This window comes from Gadus morhua, chromosome 23, assembly GCF_902167405.1.
Source record: "Gadus morhua chromosome 23, gadMor3.0, whole genome shotgun sequence".
Classification (NCBI taxonomy): Eukaryota; Metazoa; Chordata; class Actinopteri; order Gadiformes; family Gadidae; genus Gadus; species Gadus morhua.
In genome coordinates this window covers 13816092-13835700 of record NC_044070.1, presented here as the reverse complement: position 1 = coordinate 13835700, position 19609 = coordinate 13816092, and the positions used below count along the sequence as shown (strand labels likewise).

General features: G+C 45.4%; 1 protein-coding gene across 1 annotated transcript; it reads left to right on the top strand.

The window, feature by feature from the left end:
• Positions 1-1417: 1417 nt before the first annotated feature.
• On the top strand, positions 1418-14682 carry dtx3la (deltex E3 ubiquitin ligase 3L a). The gene is made up of 5 exons (XM_030348255.1): positions 1418-1505; positions 10850-10983; positions 11463-11614; positions 13513-13724; positions 14186-14682. Exons 2-5 carry the CDS (start codon positions 10902-10904, stop codon positions 14253-14255), a joined length of 516 nt encoding a protein of 171 aa, XP_030204115.1. The 5' UTR covers positions 1418-1505; positions 10850-10901; the 3' UTR covers positions 14256-14682.
• The last annotated feature ends 4927 nt before the right edge of the window (positions 14683-19609 follow it).

The window sequence follows — 19609 nt, the reverse complement described above, 5'->3', positions numbered from 1 at the left end:
CACTTCAACATCAAGAGATGTTGATTGCTAACTGAGATCTAAGCAGAGTAGGCCAGAGTACACAAACTTGTTGGCGGAGACTGGCAATGAGACTTGACACCTGCTATTTCTGCATTAGCACAATTGTATTAGTAACTCCAAAAAATACCATTGATTACTATGTTTAAGGTCAAAGTAGACATGCTTACTAATACATACAAGTTTAAAGTTTACTGGTTCTTACATTTTTAATGATACATACTATGACTGAATATCCAATCAGACACATATTAGCATAAAAACAGACACAACACACAGGTATACCCACTTATAAACACACAAATCCAATCCTATACAAACACATACACTTACACATACACACACACACACGCAATCATCCCCCATACACACACACAAACAAACACGCGGACAAATGCGGGCACACACACAATCACACTCACACACACACACACACACACACACACACACACACACACACACACACACACACACACACACACACAACTACATTCACAGTCAAACACACACTCACAAACTAACAGTCACACGCACAAACAATCCCCCCCCCCCCCATACAAACACCTACATACACAGGCACACACAGACACACAGACACACACACACACACACACACACACACACACACACACACACACACACACACACACACACACACCACCACCACAGTCCTCTTCTAGGAGCTCAGGGGTGTCATTAGGGAAGGCAGGCGGGCTGCAGAGGAATAAAAACAATATTGATAAAAACAGAAGGAGGGGGAAGTGTATCATGCATCATCTATCTGCAGGGGCGACTGCTCATGTATATTGGGATGGTGGGCTGAGAAGTGTGTGTGGGGGGGAGGGGGGGGGATTGGGGGCTTGAAATGAGAAATAAAATCGATACCCAACACCTCCCCTCGCCACCCATTTATATTTTTGGGCACAATTACCCCTGAGGGGGTATCCATAACTCTGACATGTTGGTCTGCTTATCTCAAACAGAAGAGAGAGAGAGAGAGAGAGAGAGAGAGAGAGAGAGAGAGAGAGAGAGAGAGAGAGAGAGAGAGAGAGAGAGAGAGAGAGAGAGAGAGAGAGAGAGAGAAACAGAGAGAGAGAAACAGAGAGAGGGACAAAGAGAGGGAGACAGAGACAAAAAGAGGGAGACAGAGAGAGAGATAACTTGGTGGTGTGTGTGGGGGGGGGGGGGGGGGGGTCAGCTGGGACGATCAATGTTTTAATTTGACCATAACCAAGGGGCATAATTTGGATTTAGTTATTATAATTATTTGTACATAACCCTATGGTCCTTCTATGGTACCTCACAAGAGCCAATCGCTAAGACTTCCACTTATAGCTCCGCCCTCCAATTGTCATTATAGTTGATCACTCACACACCTGTAAGGTCTCTCCACTACAAACACAAGGAGCACATGCGGCCAGACGGGTCAGTCGAGGTCAGGATTACATCAGAGTGTCAGCTGGAGGCATCACAAGAATCAACTGGAGGTGAGTACGAGAAGTAAGCTAAACAAACTATAAAAAAAATGTCACCTTGCTGTGTTGTGCCAAAAATAAAGTGGCATCATAACCAAAATACTAATGTTCTGCTAATAATAATTTAAAACCAAAAATATAGCACAATCAATCATGAAACAGTATTCATATTTACAGTAAATATTTTTTTTTCATTGTTTTAGTATGAGTCTGTGAACCTAAGTTCTGCTTTATTTATACTGATTTTTTTTAAGTTGCCTTGACTTATTCATGGGTATTCAAGAAATGTTCCCATGGAAGTATGGTGCTGTTGATTTTATGGATGGCAATAGAAGAGAGATGTCTTTGAGTGTAATATGTTTATTGTGTGAGATGCGTTGAGGAAATCTGCCCTGGTTTTATGCCTGCCTCTGTATGAGGCCATTTCGTTTTCAACGGCTCCTGTCTTAATTCTGAACAACCAGGGCACAAATCGGCAGGTGTATGCAAACACGCACGGGGCAGGATGAATGTGTGTTGTCAGTGTGTGAATTTGTAGCATAGTGACAGTGTATGTTCACTCATATTCCTTTGTTCAGTAGGATAACGATACACTTATCCAAGTAGGCTATACAGAAAAGTCCTTTGAATGACAATCTCCCACTGTGACAGCTTCTCTCTAACCAAATATCTTCACACACATGTAAACAAAAACATACACGCACACGCACGCACGCACGTACGCACGCACTTGCACACACACACACACACACACACATTCCACTGGGACTTGCCTAATGTCCTCCCTGTCTCGCTCGCACGCCAGGGCATCCATCACCACGGGAACGGGATTGTCCAGACAGCCAATGAGACAGCCGAGGAGATATATCGGAAGGAAGGCATGTTGCCAAAGGCCCGACCAGTGACATGGAGGGGGGGGGGCACTTGGGAATTTTTGATAGAAAGAGGGGGGTAGATCTCTACTATAATAACATATACAAAAATGCCTATATATCTAGAATCATGGATGGTATAGACCCAACAGGCGGTCAGTAAGTTATCTATTTTTTTTATTATTTTCGAGGCACTCCCAACATATCCGTTTAACTGAATGGAGCTCAAGAGCTAATCTCATCCCAGGGTCCCTGTTCTTCATTTCCTTTCTTCCCCTCCCTCTCTTATTATTTCCTACGGTCGGCTTGAAAGGAGTCATTGAGAAACACCTGGGGTCTCCGAGAGGGCTGCCACACACTCGACGAGTTAGGCGTTTTCGGTTGCTATAACAACCGTTTAGCGAGACGAAAGCGGTAGTGACATTCCTCTCCATACCGCCGTCTTCCTCTACTCACCTGAGTTGGGGAAAACAGGGGCTGGGTCAGATGAGTTTAGCGCGAGGACAGCGGGACGAAAGGGAACAGAATCGCCACGTCACAGACTTTGAACAGAAAGTGTGCTGTGGAATTACGCACTAAATGGATTAAAAAAATGTCTTATTTTAATGGGATGGCAGCCTATGCATGTTGCAGTCTGTGGGTGCATGCGTTTGGATGCACCATTATATTATACCACAGGTATTTCCGACCGAGCTTCCTGATTGGTCAACTAGACATTTAGAACAGGATCGATAGCTGAAGAGCACACTTAGACATGCTTAAAGAAAAATGCCTCATCGCAATGACTATTAGTCTGCTATTGATTCGACCTGTAACACAGCGCCACAGGTGTAAAAACGCATACAAATGCAAACAAACAGATTTCCATTGGAGAGAGGAAGGGAGCTATTTTAAGGTGCAAGGAGAAGTTGTATTCAATTAAAGCTAAGATATGCAATATCTGGGATTTCAGGCTATAGCAGAAGTCTAAATTTAGAAACAAACCCTCTCTCTGCTCTTTCCAAACCCAGCCCATCTTCAAAAAGTGTGGCTGACAGAAAAACGTTCTTAATGTTACTTTCTTTCACCCCCCCCCCCCCCCCCCCCCCCCCCCCCCCCCCCCCCCTCCTCCGCTAGACACGCATTCACTCCTCTCCCCTTTTCCTCCATCTGTCGACAGAGAGAGAGGGGGGGGGAGAGAGTGAGAAGGAGAGACCCACTTAAACAGAGATGTTGTGTGCGTCTCCACCCTGACAACAAATGGAGATATCAGTGATATTAGAACAGACAGGGGGCCCTTTAAGCTACTTGGCACAATTTGCTTGGAGTTAATAGTCTCTTCTCTGGGAGATTTGATCAGCAGCGAGCCAAGTGGATCACATCCCCCTCCCCCCCACACGCACCACCACCACCTCCTCCTCCACTCACCATCCAAATAGTTGCACGGCACTTGTCAAAGCTGATCACATCAGCGGCCAGGGCCACAGCCAGCTAATAAAGAGAGGGGAGGTGGGAGAGATTGGGCTGAAGGGGGGGGTAGAGTTTGGTGTGTGTGTGTGTGTGTGTGTGTGTGTGTGTGTGTGTGTGTGTGTGTGTGTGTGTGTGTGTGTGTGTGTGTGTGTGTGTGTGTGTGTGTGTGTGTGTGTGTGTGTGTGTGTGTGTGTGTGTTATACCTGCTCATTTCCAGTATGTTCCCGGAGCTGGGGTGGCTTGTTTCAGAGCGTGTGTGTGTGTGTGTTGTAGAACGTGTCACATGCTTGCGTGTGTCATCCCACCAGCCATCCTAACGGCGTGTTTACAAGACGACTTAATGGAGTGGCCTCAGACAGCTTGTGTCTCCCCTGGCCCACCCACACGCCGCGTGCTTGAAGGGAATGCTCTCTGACAGTACTTGGGTCCCTTCTTACCAAGGTGGTGGGTGTATGTGTGTGGGATGGGGGGGGGAAGAGACGATGGACACAAGTGTTTGTGATCTGACAGGCCCGGGTGAGGCAGGTAGAGGGTGGGGGGGGGGGCGGGTTAACAAACTATAAGGACACCATGAAAGCGTCCATGTTGAACGTCCACTCAATAACGATAAATGAATTCAATTCTTGTAGGACCCGCGTCTCATTATTCCTCAGCTCGGTATGTTCAATGCGTGTATTTCATCAGAGGTGTCACTTAGAGAAACACAAGGGTGGTAGTGGCATGCTCCTAAACAGTTGGGATCAATGAAGTCTGATTGGATTTGGTTTTTTTTCAAAGAAATGTACCTAGCATGTTTTGATAGGATTTTCTCTGTCTTGAAATGTATGGCTTTCACTGTGCAATGAGTTAGTGTTTCTACGTCAGCAACTAGATGAATGATAAAATAATAAATAAATATTATTCGAATTTTTAGAATGAGCAAGAATGAGAATGAACAATTTAAACCAAATACAATATGAACAACACAAATTGCGTTGTACATACAGCGCTTGCCTGAATTATGTAAAGTGGACACCAGGGGCGATATTGAGCATGGACAATGGCGAGAGAATGAGAGTCAATGCAGCGTTATAAGTATAAACGTTATACAGATGAATGCTATTTTTTTTCTCCGATTGATTTTCTTATCTTGAACCATTTTGGGTGGCTAGAGGAGGTTCTTAATTTCCTCATGCATGAAAGCACAGTTGTCAATGGAATCAATTTATAATGTATTGTGTATTCCCAATTAGCAGTAGATTGTGTTACTTCCTCTGTCTAACTAAAAATCCCCATGCAAAGCGGAAATAGTCAGCGATTCTCAGCCTGTTGCATTCAGCTCCATTCACATGTACAACTGTCTAGCATTCCGCCCCAATTCTGAGATGACGCTCTCAACAAAATGGCTGCGCCCTTGAAGAGATTTTTTTATTTTTATTTGTACCACGTTGAAATGCTCTTACAGATTGCTACTTTATTCCGGTCACTAATTCATACATTGCATGGTCTTGCTGTGCGTGCACTACAATATAAAGTAGTGTTATTTGATTTCGGGCTGGTTTGCTAAAGAGGCTAATGTAGCTAACATAAACAACGACTAGCCAATTTCACAAAAAAATCACAAAAACAAACAGGAACGCTATAAATGCTCCGAGAATAGAAATGACGTCAAAAGTGCAACTCGGAAGGATGGCGTCTGAGGTTTCAGGAACACACCATTACTCTTTAATAGCTTTGGTTAAGTATATACTCCAGACTGTAACACTATACACTACCATACTATATCAAAATAGTACAGTATTGAAGATTTAATAGGAAATGGGAGGGACCCCCTAATTGGTTGGTAACCCTCTGCCTCCCTGCTCCTTGTCTGGGTCAAAGCTCGGGGACATGGGAGGGGGGGCTAAGGGGTCCGGTCAGACCTTTGTTCTATTGGATAAAGACCCGGTCGCCCTGTCATCGCGGTTTGAGTCTATAAACAGAATAAGGACGTGAAAAATAACACATATTTTGTTCCATACAGAGAGCAGAGGGAAAGAGTCAAATCGATTGAGAAAGAATTGACCTGAATATTGCTCTCTTTCTAACACTGGAAAGACGGCTTAAAGATCTAGGTTACCCTTCTACTTGATGAGACGGGAGATGGACTGATGGAAGTCCTATGGGGTATCGGGTGTGTGTGTGAGTAACAGGCATGGCCGTCAGCGTAATCAATAGTCCTCCTATACGTCTTTGTCCGTCGCTGTGCTTGTCAAACTAAACAACTTCCCTTTCAACTTTCCCTTTTGAGTATCAGTGAACAGTGGTCAATAATTAACTCGAGGTTGTGCTAGGTTTGGTCATGTTGTATGAAACCTAAATATGAATACATATTGGGGGAGAAAAACACATTAGCATCAAGTGGGTATAATAGGAGTGATGGAAAGTACCTGAGCTCTTTAGTTTCATAAGACATTTGTAATTGTGTTTTTCCATTATATTGGAGAATTCTGTACCATGGCTTATATGGTCACCTCACGTTTCACTTCACAACTCAAAGCCAACATTATTTTGTGTTTAAGATTTATTTTACCTCGTATTTGTATTGCATAAATTATTCTTCATAAATGGAGTTAATGGAATCAGTTGTAAAGGTATTATTTAATAATTTGTGTGTGGAAACAATACTTTTGACCTGACACACATTTACCATCTTTGCAGGTATTATATTTAAATCATTATTAACAGTAGACGTAGCCTACTTGTGTGGGCGTGTGAGTGTGACCGAGAGAAAGACCCACCCCTCCAGTCTGAAATGAAATGGCTCCTTGCAGAGAGTAGACAAATCAATTGTGACATTTTTCGGACGGCGCCCAACACATTTAATTAGTGAGGAAACACGTCGGAGGGGTGGCGAAAATGATCCGATAACGGAAAGGCGGCCCAAGCAGAAGCTGCCTCCCGTCCAGACAGGAGGATTTGGACGAGGAGAAGGGCGTCTGGAGGTGTCCACCTCCCGCCCTCTGTCTATTTATTTGCTGTTTTAGCCTAATTCCTCACAACAGACGCCAGTAATAACTGGCAGGCTCCCTGCGAGGTAATTGATGCACCCCGGGCAATGATGGAGTGGTGGGCTCTCTGTCTCGCCCCCACACACACACACACACACACACACACACACACACACACACACACACACACACACACACACACACACACACACACACACACACACCGGTTTCTGTTCTCAGCAGGTAAATCCAGTGATCAACCTTGACACCTTTGTTAGGGGAGGCTCTGATTTAGTTTTTCTAGTATTTGTGTTTTTCTACTTATACTCAAAATAACAGATTTTATCTTATAATGTCATCCAATAAGAATCGCTTTGCTTTTTTTTAATTTCTTAATGTCAGTCACATATTCCCCTGTAGTTTTCTCCTTTCCGCTGTTGCCCTGTCACTAACTCTCCTGTCATTTTGAATGCAACCACTCCCCTTTGCTATGCAATCACCTCAGCCCCTTCCCCGGTCTCCCTCCCCGCACAACTTTCTCCCCTGCAGTTCATTCCTCATTAGCCCCTCAATTACCAGTCAACTTCCCTTTGTTCCCGGCCTGAATGTCTTGGCTGTCACACCAAGCGTCACTGCATTAAGCAGTGTTGTTCCTCGCTGACCCGCCCGTTTTTGACCCCTGTTCATGGGCTTTCGGTTCTCTGCTGGCCCCTTGTCGGATTGGTTTGACTGGGTCTGGTCTCCCGGTGGTTTCAACCTTTCCGGTTTATTAAGTAATCTGAATTTGCAATGCAGTCCTGCCTGTCTCCTTGTCATGATTTTGGGTTCAAACCTTACAAATATCGTCAACGTACTCTAGACCCCTTCTTTTCACGACGCCTCTTCGGATGCACCTTGATGTCGAGACGAGGTGGCGCTGAGGCTGAGAGAGTCTACCGCCACGGTGTGCGGATGAGTGGAGCTCATCCTGGGGAGCCCTTTATGTGGTTGGCTGTGTCGAGAGTTATTGAAACATCGCTCAACGATCATACTCGCCTGCCCGGACTAGCTGAACAAATATTATAGTTAGTAATATCAGCTCCACACACAGGGAAAGTAATACAATTTAACATTGACCTTGAGCACCTTCCAGTAATTATTATGTGTTGGCTGGTGTCCAAGCCGACGGAAACAGTGATGGCTCCGGTGAGGAAGGAAGGTTTTCTTTAAAGCAGGGTCAGTGGGGAGGCCTCTCCTTTAAAGGCCCAATGCAAACCCTCTCCTTGGAGTTTTAGAGATACAACAATGAGACGCACATTTTTTGATTATTATTTTTAGATTTATGCTCCAACTCCACCTAATACTGCAATAATTTAAAAAAATTGGGAACAACCACGTTTATTTTTATTTTATTTTTTTGTGATTTATATTCGGTTCCTTCAACAACAAAAAACTTGAGGGATGGTGTATTTTGAGCGTATCTCACAAACATTTTCTTATCTCCCTAGCCACAAGCACCAAAACCTTACACAATGATTTCAAAGCTCTCCATAGATAAGAGCCTGTATCGGTAGCGCGGATAGCATCCCATCCCAGATCATGTCTCCTGGGGGGAGCATACGATCTGCTGCCTGGCTGATGACGCGCTTCATTTGGATGTCCTCGTTGGAATCAGCTCATCAGGACAAATCAGAGGAATAAAAAAATAAAAAGAAGTGGCTCTGATTACCACTCTCACTCTCACTCCTACTCCTACTCCTTTTCCATCCCCTCTTCTCGTTATTATTTTATTGATTAGCCTTTGAAGGAATGCTCGGACTAATCAGGTGTGTGTGTGTGTCAGTCTGACTTTTATTTTTTTTGTATACTGTTTTTCTTCACAAAATGTTTTCATACATCTTATTATAAGGCTGTGAGTAGATATGAATGTATGCTTGTCTGCATTAGTGTTTGTCTTTGAGTGCGGAAAGCTTAATGCAGTTGCTCATATGTCTGTGCTCGATGTGCCTTTGTACTTGTGATGTCCTATTGTGCTAATATAATCTATGGGAAGGGAAGGGAATGATCTTTCTAAAAGCTTGAAACGCACCCTATCTGATGATGAGAGGGGCGCTCCTTTGCAGTGTGAACAATTGAATCCCCCACACCCCTCAAAACACTCCAACTGCACTCTGCAAGATCCAAATGACACACACACACACACACACACACACACACACACACACACACACACACACACACACTCTGACCTTCTCCACGTGCATAGTCCTGGGACTGAGACACTGGTTCAGACCCGAGGTCTTTCACTTTAATCCGCTGGTGGACTCACTCACTGCTGATTTCACTTGAGCCGTCGCTTTACGCCAGGGAGTCAGAGGCGGGAGTCATACACGCAACCTTGGTTCCTGTACACTCAGCGACTCGTGACTCTCAAAAGCTTTCTGACCCTGAACAATTCCCATGAAAGACAGACAAACGGATGAATACACAGATACAGACACCCAGCCTCCTGCAACGAATGAGAGATACAAGAATAGATACAATAAGCTATTTATTTTTGCCCACGGTGCCAATTATCTACATGGGGCCAATAACCATTACCATAACCCTATAATCATGTATTTTTAATGGGAAATTATAAGCTGCTGTGAATTCATGAAACCCCTTGGTATATCAAACAAAGAACAAAGTGCACGTCTTAAAGGGGTTTAAAGAAATGATGCATATCCAACTTAGTCTCGTAACAATCAGATAGACAATCCTGATGTCAAAAGAAATGGCACCTTTCCCGATCAGTTGAATGCTTTTATGACGGCGGAGAGGGAATGTGTACAGCATGGGATTCAGGAGAAGAAAGCATTTAAAAGCTATTTGGAAAAAAATATTTCTTCCAAAAGGCATCATTGCCACACACACACACACACACACACACACACACACACACACACACACACACACACACACACACACACACACACACCTCCCCCTTAAGGTTGGAGTGAAACTGAAAGTAACTCTTATCTTGTTTAATTTTACATTGAAATTCACAACCCAAAGTGACTAAACCAGCTGAACAAGGGCCTCAAGTGATGCGATGCTATTGGCATTTATGTTTTTTTTTATCTAAGCTGGTATGTCCATGCCTATTAAGGATATTTCTACATGTGTGGTCTTATTCCCTTGCTTAATATCTGTCTTTCACGCATGACTACTAGTCCACTCAAAATTCCCACGACGCGCTTATTTGCGTGCGTAATAACGCGCCCCACGTAGTCGCTGTTTGGAAACCAAACTCGCTGCGGGCTGCCGCACCGGTCCGACGCGTCGCCGAGCAGCAATCTGCTGCACGGCTAGGAAACCCGTCGCCACACCCAACGCACTCCCACGAGTCTCGTTTCAAGTGTCTCTCCTTGTCTCAATCGGACGGACACCGGGTCACACAACAACACGGTTTCGGGTCACAATCAGAAAGCAGCAACGGAACAAGATCGGCGAGCCCCGCGTGAAGGCTTAGCAGATTTAAGGGAAAGAGAGGATAGAGATACACACTTTGCCATTAAAGTGCTTATCAACGAACGGAGCGTGAGGCTGTTAGGTGTTTTACCAGGTGAGCTCTCCAGACGCAGCGTCCACACGCGATCCAGTACCACTGGCCGCACTTTGTTAGTTTTAGGCCCGTTTGTCTATAGTTGTGTGTTAAATCGTCTTCTTACATCCATGTAGCTTCTAATTGATTGTATAAGGCGTGATTATACGATTAATAAGTTAGTAAGCCGATACTATACGTTATTTATTATTCTATCTTTAGCCTATTGGAACGGCAGGCTTGATATTGAAAGTGCTCCTGTGGATTTTTTGTATGGTATAGCTTCAGACGTATTGGTTATATGCAAATGATTTTTTGTTTACTCCATGTGTCATTGCATTTTTTTTTATCTTCATATTCCCAATCCCAGCTAATTTCTAACAATGGAAATGGACTCATTTAAAGAGCAAACCCTTTTTGTGGCTGGGGGCCTATAGAACGTTGACACACTTTCTTTCCCCCTCTCCCTCTCACTCTGTCTCTCTCTGGTCTCTCTCTCAGCCTCTTTCTCCCTGCCACCTCGTTCGACTACGCATCCTGCGGTCCGGCCATCATGGGTTCCAAACAGAGCAGCCACACGTTTCACTGCAACGAGTTCCTGAATGGAAAGGGACCCCCTGCACTGATTACACAAGGTACACCTCCAGCCCAGGGCCCCATTAAACTGCCTCAGCCGGGCCTCCTGTCCCAGCTGTCAGCTCCTCTTTCATTGTTCTCCTCCCTCTCTCGCTCTCTTCCTTCATTAATCCGACCTGTCTCCCCACCATCCACGTCTCATTCTGTTCATTTACCCGGCTGCATATGCCTTCTCTGTTTCATGGGCAGCCATGCGCACGCACGCGTACCCTCTTTACACATCCATCCATCTATCCATCCCTATGGGGTGTTAATGAGTCTCTCTCTCTCACTCACTCACTCACTCACTCACTCACTCACTCACTCACTCACTCACTCACTCACTCACTCGTGCTTGATTGGCATAAATAAACATGCACTTTGCTCAGTACTATAATAAATATACAGGACCAGGGATCACATACTGTAGTATTCTCTCTCTCTCTCTCTCTCTCTCTCTCCTTCATCTCTCTGTGCCTCTCCCTCTCCGTCTCTCCAGCTAATGAGGAGATGAATATCAGGTACAAGGAGCTCAGGAGGGTGCAGCCCGACGGCCAGATGACCTGGGTGATCCTCCACCGAGACCTCCCTGGCTACCATAGCGACAACACGCTGCAGATCAGCTTCATCTTCCCCGACGGCGTGCAGACGGTAAGGATTCAAACCCAGATGTCAATACTCAACGTCCTCTTCCACATGCCGAACCCAGGTTGGTGTTCCTGTTTTGTTCTTTGCAGATGATCCCACTTTGTTTTGAGAACGGTTCGTAGTACCCACCTGCTAAACTTGTAGCCCCGTATTAGAAACGCTGCACTAACGTGGAGTTCCTCCATCTTCTGTGGTCTTGTGTTCCCCCCATAGCCCCATCAGTGTGTCTCAAGCACCACTTTATCGACACCAAACCATCACTGTTTCCATCATTGTTGTTTCTAGTGTCGTTTGTATTAATATTGCCCCGGCCTGGGGGCGATTCACATGAAAGACGGCGAGGTGTTCTTCTTTGTCTGCTCCTATCATCGTGGTGGAAAAGATCATTTTAATTTGTATCGTGCCTTATCAAAGAGTTTTACCTAACAAAGTAAAACCTTGGTCCTCTACACGGACAAATTCAATAGGATAGTCAAAAAGCATTGAGAAGAGAGACATAACATCCCCTTCCTTTCAAGAGTATTTCTTAAGGTTAGTTCCATCTTTGTAATCTTCTAATTTAATCAATTTTTATGACTATTATCTTGTTGAGATAAATCTTTCATGTCACTTCATAAGAGTTCAGTGCTCGGCTTGCACAGAAGCGTTTGAATAATACCTACTTACAAATACCAACACAAAATGTCAGAAACCATGAATCTGTTTCAGGGATGCTTTTATCTCTTGTGTTACACTGGTGGTGGGGGTGGTGGTGGAGGAGATACTCATTATCCAAGCAACCATTACAAGGCTCCGTCCCTGCCCGTCCTCAGCTGTAGCACACCTACCTGTGATCTGCGTTCCCAGGGACCGCATTCATGTCTGCCTGGGACTGTAATCATTAGCTCAAGGTGAATAATTAGGGCCCATCCCCTTTGCACTTCCCCCACGCACAGACAAAATAAACCGTCTGGAACGCAAACGAGTCATTCATCAAGTCACATTTTGTCACAAGACTCAAAAGGCGGCCGAGAAATGCGACAGAAAACATTGCAACAGTTGAAGAATACTTGTAGCGAAGCGAAGAGGGGAAGGGACACATTTTTTTAAACAGGAGGAGGCGGTAAATCCTGTCCGTCTGGTTATTAGGTTAATGGAAAGCTTAGAATTCACTTGTGCCCTATAAAACTAAACTCATCTCTGAGAGACACATTTGTACACCTCTGAGTGATCACAGAGGATCTCAGAAGAAGATGTCTCCCAACAAATGATCAAACATTGGTTGTTTTCACATTGTGAAATTGAGATGCCATCTTCAATAGTGATGACATGACATTACTACGAGTCCTTTGCAGTACCCAACCAACATCTGTTTCCATTGCCTGCAGTTGAAACCCTGATTTGTGATATACATACACACACATACACACACATACGCACACATACATTAAACATACATACTTTAATTAATTTATTCATTCATTCATTCATACATACACACACATACATACATACATACATACATGCATACATACATACATACATACATACATACATACATGCATACATAAATACATACATACATACATACATACATACATACATACATACATGCATACATGCATGCATGCATGCATGCATGCATGCATGCATGCATGCATGCATGCATACATACATACATACATACATACATACATACATACATACATACATACATACATACATACATACATACATACATACATACATACATACATACATACATACATACATACATACATACATACATACATTCATATCTCCCCAATGTATTCCAACACAGCCATGAACTGCCATCTCGACACGACTCGTGAAACAAAGTAAATACAGTCAGTCAGTAGCAACGACATTAACCTGTGTTTCCCCCTGTTGCGGTGGTCCAGGAGAGTCACCCTAACCCTGGGAAGCCCTTCGCCGGGCTGCGGCAGTGGGCCTACCTGCCCGATAACCGGGAGGGCCGCAAGGTCCTGCAGCTGCTGGACAAGGGCTTCAGCCGGGGCCTCATCTTCACCGTGGCAACCAATGAGGAAGGAGTGGACATAGTGTCGCCGGTGGACGTCCCTCTCAAGACGCAGCCAGATGGCGGGACTTCGAAGTGAGTGTGTGTGTGTGTGTGTGTGTGTGTGTGTGTGTGTGTGCCAGGAATGATTATCTTTTTTTTGGTTTATTGCCAACCAGGTGTACTGTACTACATACTGTACATTGCGTTTCTATCTGGGGCAGGAGGTTAGAGTGCTCAAGAGATTTGCTTTCACTTAGGTGTGTGTGTGTGTGTGTGTGTGTGTGTGTGTGTGTGTGTGTGTGTGTGTGTGTGTGTGTGTGTGTGTGTGTGTGTGTGTGTGTGTGTGTGTGTGTGTGTGTGTGTGTGTGTGTACACAAATCCTAATACTGTCTGACCTTCTGTGGGTGTGTAGCCATACATAGTAGAACACGTATAGAACTCAGATCATACACCTGAAATGCTCCACTATGGTACATGGTGTTTGCTGTGTCCAGCGTTAAGACACAACCTTACTAGACTGGAGTCGCTCACTGCCTCTCTGTCTGGCCTCTCAGGACCAGCTACCCAGACCCCGACTACCTGAAGAACGTGAGGAAGATACTCAAAGACAAAGACATTGAGTAAGACCAGACAGACGGACAGAAGGACGGAAGATTGTGGGGACTGACAGAGCCCTGGCGGCACAACGATTTGAGATATGCAGCAGGTCTACCTGATCGCTATGCAACATCTGCCTTAAACTATGGCTTGATACCTGGTTATGTACATTCCTCGGGTGACGTGACTTGTAAGAGGAACTGCCAAAGCATCTCTCCAAAGCAAGATAAAGAAGGTTCTGATAGACACGAAAACTGAAGATACAACTGTCGTTAACAGTGTACAGTATGATCAGAATCCAGTCTGTATTGAAAACTAGATTTATATGAACACACACAGCAATATTTTATCTTAGTGCATTATAACATGCATGAACTGCCTCTGCTTACCTGTACAAAAGTATTTTTTTTTCCTTTTTAAAAATATATTTAATGCATTAAACATGCTCCAATTATGTTCTTGTACTTTGTATGCTTGAAGGATTGGCCTTTCAAAGATACTCCTCAAGTTTAGCCTACTGTGTTTGGTCAGGCAGTACTCTGTAACCTACTGAGTACCATCACACTGTAGTGTGGTCAATCAAAGGTTGTGTGTGAGGCAAAGCTCTGTGGTTTCTCAGCGCCAACAGCATCCGCAGGTCCGAGTGTCCTCTCTGATCACGACGGCCCTCTCAGTGTCCCTCCTTCCTCCCTTCCTGGGGTACGGGGGGATACCGCCGTATATTATACTTATTCGTCTTTTCCTCCATTTTCTTTTCTTGCGCCTGCCCGGGCCCCCTTATTGGTCCAGATTGCAAGAGTGTGAACTTTCCCAGGGTGAAGGCTGAGCACCCTCTGCTCTCTTCAAACTGAATTACGGCCGGGCCCTCACACTCGCACAATAAAGTCTAATCGCATTTGCCCGCTTCCATTTGGGAGGCCCCTGTCATCCAGGGGCGCTTCTTAAACCACTTTTTTTCTCCTTCCCTGTATTCGTACCCTTCAAAACACACTCATCTGTCCACCTGGCGGCTGGCAGCCCTGCCGTGGCCCCGTTCAGATCCGTCTTCGGTCGGGGACATGACCAGGCTGCCGGAGCGGCCAGATTTGATATCTGCGTGACCACCGGTGTGTGTGTGTGTGTGTGTGTGGATATGTGTGTATGCGCAACCCTGCATAGCAACATGCTCAATCGTACTGACACGAGAATGCACGTCGACGCACACAAACACAAACCTACATGTGTGTACAGGGGGCACATGTCTGCTCACATACGACCCCCCTCCCCCAACACACACACACACACACATACACACGCATTTCATTTCCCCCCCGTTAATACACATCCTGTGATGAAGGAAACACACTATAGGGGCCCTGGTTGCAATGTGCTTATATGAGGGGGGAAAAAGCCGTGATCCCACAGCACAGCTGACACAAGACAAATCCATACACATTACAGGGCGTCCCTTTTGACAACACATACACTCATTGGCAGACGGCCATGTTCAAATAGAGGCTTGCATGCTAAGCTTAGTTTAGGGAATCCCCTTGTCACTAAATTGATCACTTAGACTCAATTGCTTCCTACTCTGCAGGCCCAACAATTGCTCTCGCTCTGCGGCACGGCACGCAAGGGGCTATCAACGCTGAGATGTCGCACGGCCCTATTGATTATTCTGTTTAGACATCCCTGGCTTTTCACTGCTGGTTATTTCGTTCCGATGCTTGTACTCTGTGTGTCCTAACCTCTCCCTGCGTCGTCCCCCCCCTGTGGGGCCAGACACCGGCCCCGTTACCGTAGCGCTGATGAATGGGGGGGGCCTCAAAGCGCTTTCATTAAGCTCTTCAATTTGCGCCCACAATTAGAGGCCAAAGAAGACAAAGCAGCTTGTGTGATGGGTAATTAAAAGGCTTGAGGAGGGTGGGGCTGGGGGGGCTGGGGGGACTGGGGGGGTCGGGGGGGTCGGGCTGGCGGGGTGCTGAAGATGGATGTGGTCTGGGAACGCCTTCCCCCCTTCCCCTTCCCCTCTCCCCCCTCTGTTTCAAATGCAGGTCCACACCTGTCTATACATCGTCGCTTGAATACCTGCTGGATGTATGTCTGGCTGTCTGTTGTAAATCTGGAAGGTGGACAGACAGAAACCCCAGTCACCGGAGCATCATGTGCTTGTCAACGAACTGAATGTGTATTATCGTTATTATTGTTTTATTTTTTTTGTTATTAGTAGTGTATTTATGTTTCCATACATATTTAGTTGTCCTAGTTAATGTATTGTCCCTGGAAGAACAAGGGAGAATGAGATGTTGAATGCCTCGGTCAAATCCAAACACTCCGGACAGACATGCCATCAGGAAGTAGTGAATAATTGATTGCAACAGCAGCTATCTGTTATGCACGTTCCTAGGTGGTTGGGCAAGTCTGTTAACACACAGATGTGAGGGAGGTAGGAATTTGCAGAAACCTGTTTAATTTAGTGAAAGACATCCTCATTCATTTAGGATGATTACATGGTTTTTATTTAATGGCACCCCTTTTTCTAATCTATGTAAAAGTTGTTAAACCTTTTGGAGGATTAAGAACAAAAAAATGTATTCCGCTCCATATATGAGTGACTGAATTTAGACCCATTCATGGCAGAAATGAGTGCATTGTCCTGTATGATATCATGAACTCAGTCCTCTCTCAATGCCTCCCCCACCCACACACACACACATCTTTATCACAGTGTTATCGCAGGTGAGACATCAGCCACCTTTCTCCTCCATCTATCAGCCTTTTATTTTTTGCTCCTTTGGCAACCTTTTAACACACACACACACACACACACACACACACACACACACACACACACACACACACACACACACACACACACACACACACACACACACACACACACACACACACACACACACACAGTGTACCCAATGTGCTCCCACACACTCACCTCTCACACCACTTCACACAAAGGCTCTCAGCGATACCACCGACAGATGCCCTGCGTGAACATTTCACATGTCCATTCCAGTCCCTTATCATACAGCACCTCAGAGACCACCTACTCCTGTGTGTGTGTGTGTGTGTGTGTGTGTGTGTGTGTGTGTGTGTGTGTGTGTGTGTGTGTGTGTGTGTGTGTGTGTGTGTGTGTGTGTGTGTGTGTGTGTGTGTGTGTGTGTGTGTGTGTGTGTGTGTGTCCAAAACTGGATCCTGATTGATACAGCGGCCTTTCTCTGCTTCTTATGCCCTTTTTTTTCTCCGTCAGACCTTGGCGCTGATAAGGGGGTGACAGCCTCCAGCGAGAGGGTCAGCACCCTGACATGCACTCCCACAGTCGCCCCCCGCCCCCCCCCCCCCCCCCCCCCCCCCGCACTTCGCTCTCCCAGTCAGAAGCCTGTGGAGGGGGCCGTATCATACTGATGCTCGGGAGTCCGGGCCATTCATCCTAGATAGGGCTGGATGAATGAGGGCTTTGTTGGACGTCAAGGCCCTTTTTAGAGGGGTGGAAGGGCATGTGAGGCCAGGGGGGAATCCAGAGCCGTCATACGAACGGGCGAAAACAGAGGGGTCGACGGGGAATCACTGAGAATGATCTTGAGGAGTGAGAGCGTGGGACTCTGTGAATCTTTAAGACTCCCCGGCTCAATAGCTACATTATGCCCCTGTGTCGTTGTCTACTGTTATTGAGCCAGCGGATCTAATCTCGTTGTTATGATACTAACTCTAGTCGGAAACCAGTTGGACTTTGACTTTTTTTCAACAAGAACTTTCCCGCCTGCACAGGTGCTGTGATGTTTATATTTTTGTGCATAAACATAAGTGTACGGTTTTTTCTTAGCTACGTAATCAAAGCATTGTCAACAGCATTGTCAACTCCCAATGTATGAACATATGATCCATCGTTCAAAACGTTCAACTTATGATCCATCAGAAGCAGAAGGCGTTGGTATTGGCCTCTAAACCGGCTTTACTTATTCAACTTTCCGGACGGCACAGGTGCCGCTTCAACACGGCTCCCCGAGCGTCTCTGAATATTACTTCTAAATATTTAAAGCCATATCATTTCTTTCAGTTTCTGTTGCCCTGCCGCTCCGCGCCTCTTGAACCCTAGCGGCATAACTTTATTGTCCCTATACCGCCGCTTGAACCAGTGCAAGACGCGGACCAATTGATAACAAACAAGGCAACACTGCTGCCCTCTGGCACGCTGTTGCCCTTGGCGACTGTTTGCTAAAAAAACACTTCCCTATCGTGACTTTTTTGCTTTGTTTTTTTTACACCTGTCCTCCCTTCACCTGATTGTGTCTGGATCTCCTGCCTTGGAGGGTTTCCTCGGGGGTCCGTCTTGAGTGCTGGGATCGGGGGGGCGGTCTTGGATGGATGTGTGGCCATGTTTGTGTCTCATAAACACAACCCCCTTGACCCCTCCCTTCCAGTGATTAATGGCCTTTTAGGTGACAAATCACCCCCTCAGAAGGGGTGTGGGTGTGTGTGTGTGTGTGTGTGTGTGTGTGTGTGTGTGTGTGTGTGTGTGTGTGTGTGTGTGTGTGTGTGTGTGTGTGTGTGTGTGTGTGTGTGTGTGTGTGTGTGTGTGTGTGTGTCCATGGCGGTGGTGGCGGGGTGGAGTAGTGATGTGCTGGAAGACTAGACAATCGATGACAATCGATTGCAACAATGTTTTACTTTTTTTCTCTTTTGTTTGTATCTCTATGCAAAACTGCCTCTCATTAAGGTTTTTTCATATTGTCTGGCTGCAAATGACGCAAGAGGCAGTAATTGTAAGAAGTGAAACTAAAGGTCTCATTTAGATATCATTTTTCATTTTCAGGTTGTGTACGCATATTCATCTTGAAAATCGGTTCACAGCAAGCCACAGAGTACTCTTGCGGCATTGATTAAACGTCTTAACTCTACCATATCCCCAAAAGTCTACATTTCAACGTATTATTGTGTTACATTTTTGAAGAGCAGTTCTCACAAATATTAGAAACATAAACTTTTACTGTAGACAAGGCACGTTGGTGAAACCTCGTCCACAAAGCCATTGATGACATCCCTGGAATACTCGTGTATGATGAACTGGTCCTGTTGCCATAGGCAGCACCTAGTTTAAAGGCATCTCTTAATGAAATTGTGGTCTCCATCAAAGACGATTCTAGCAAGCGGCTGACAGAACACAAGATGAAGCCTGTAGAATGCTTCTGTGTGTCTTTGGTCAACAACTGCAGTACCAAACACAACATCGAAATCGCTACTGGGGATGAGTCACATTCAAATGCCATTTGCATGCAAAACTGTTGGAATGTAGTTTATCCAATATTTAAAATACCACACTAAATCAAAATCTGTCACACATGCAAGTGAAAATGGCTTTGTGCAAGCCTAATCTCTCTACGTCATAT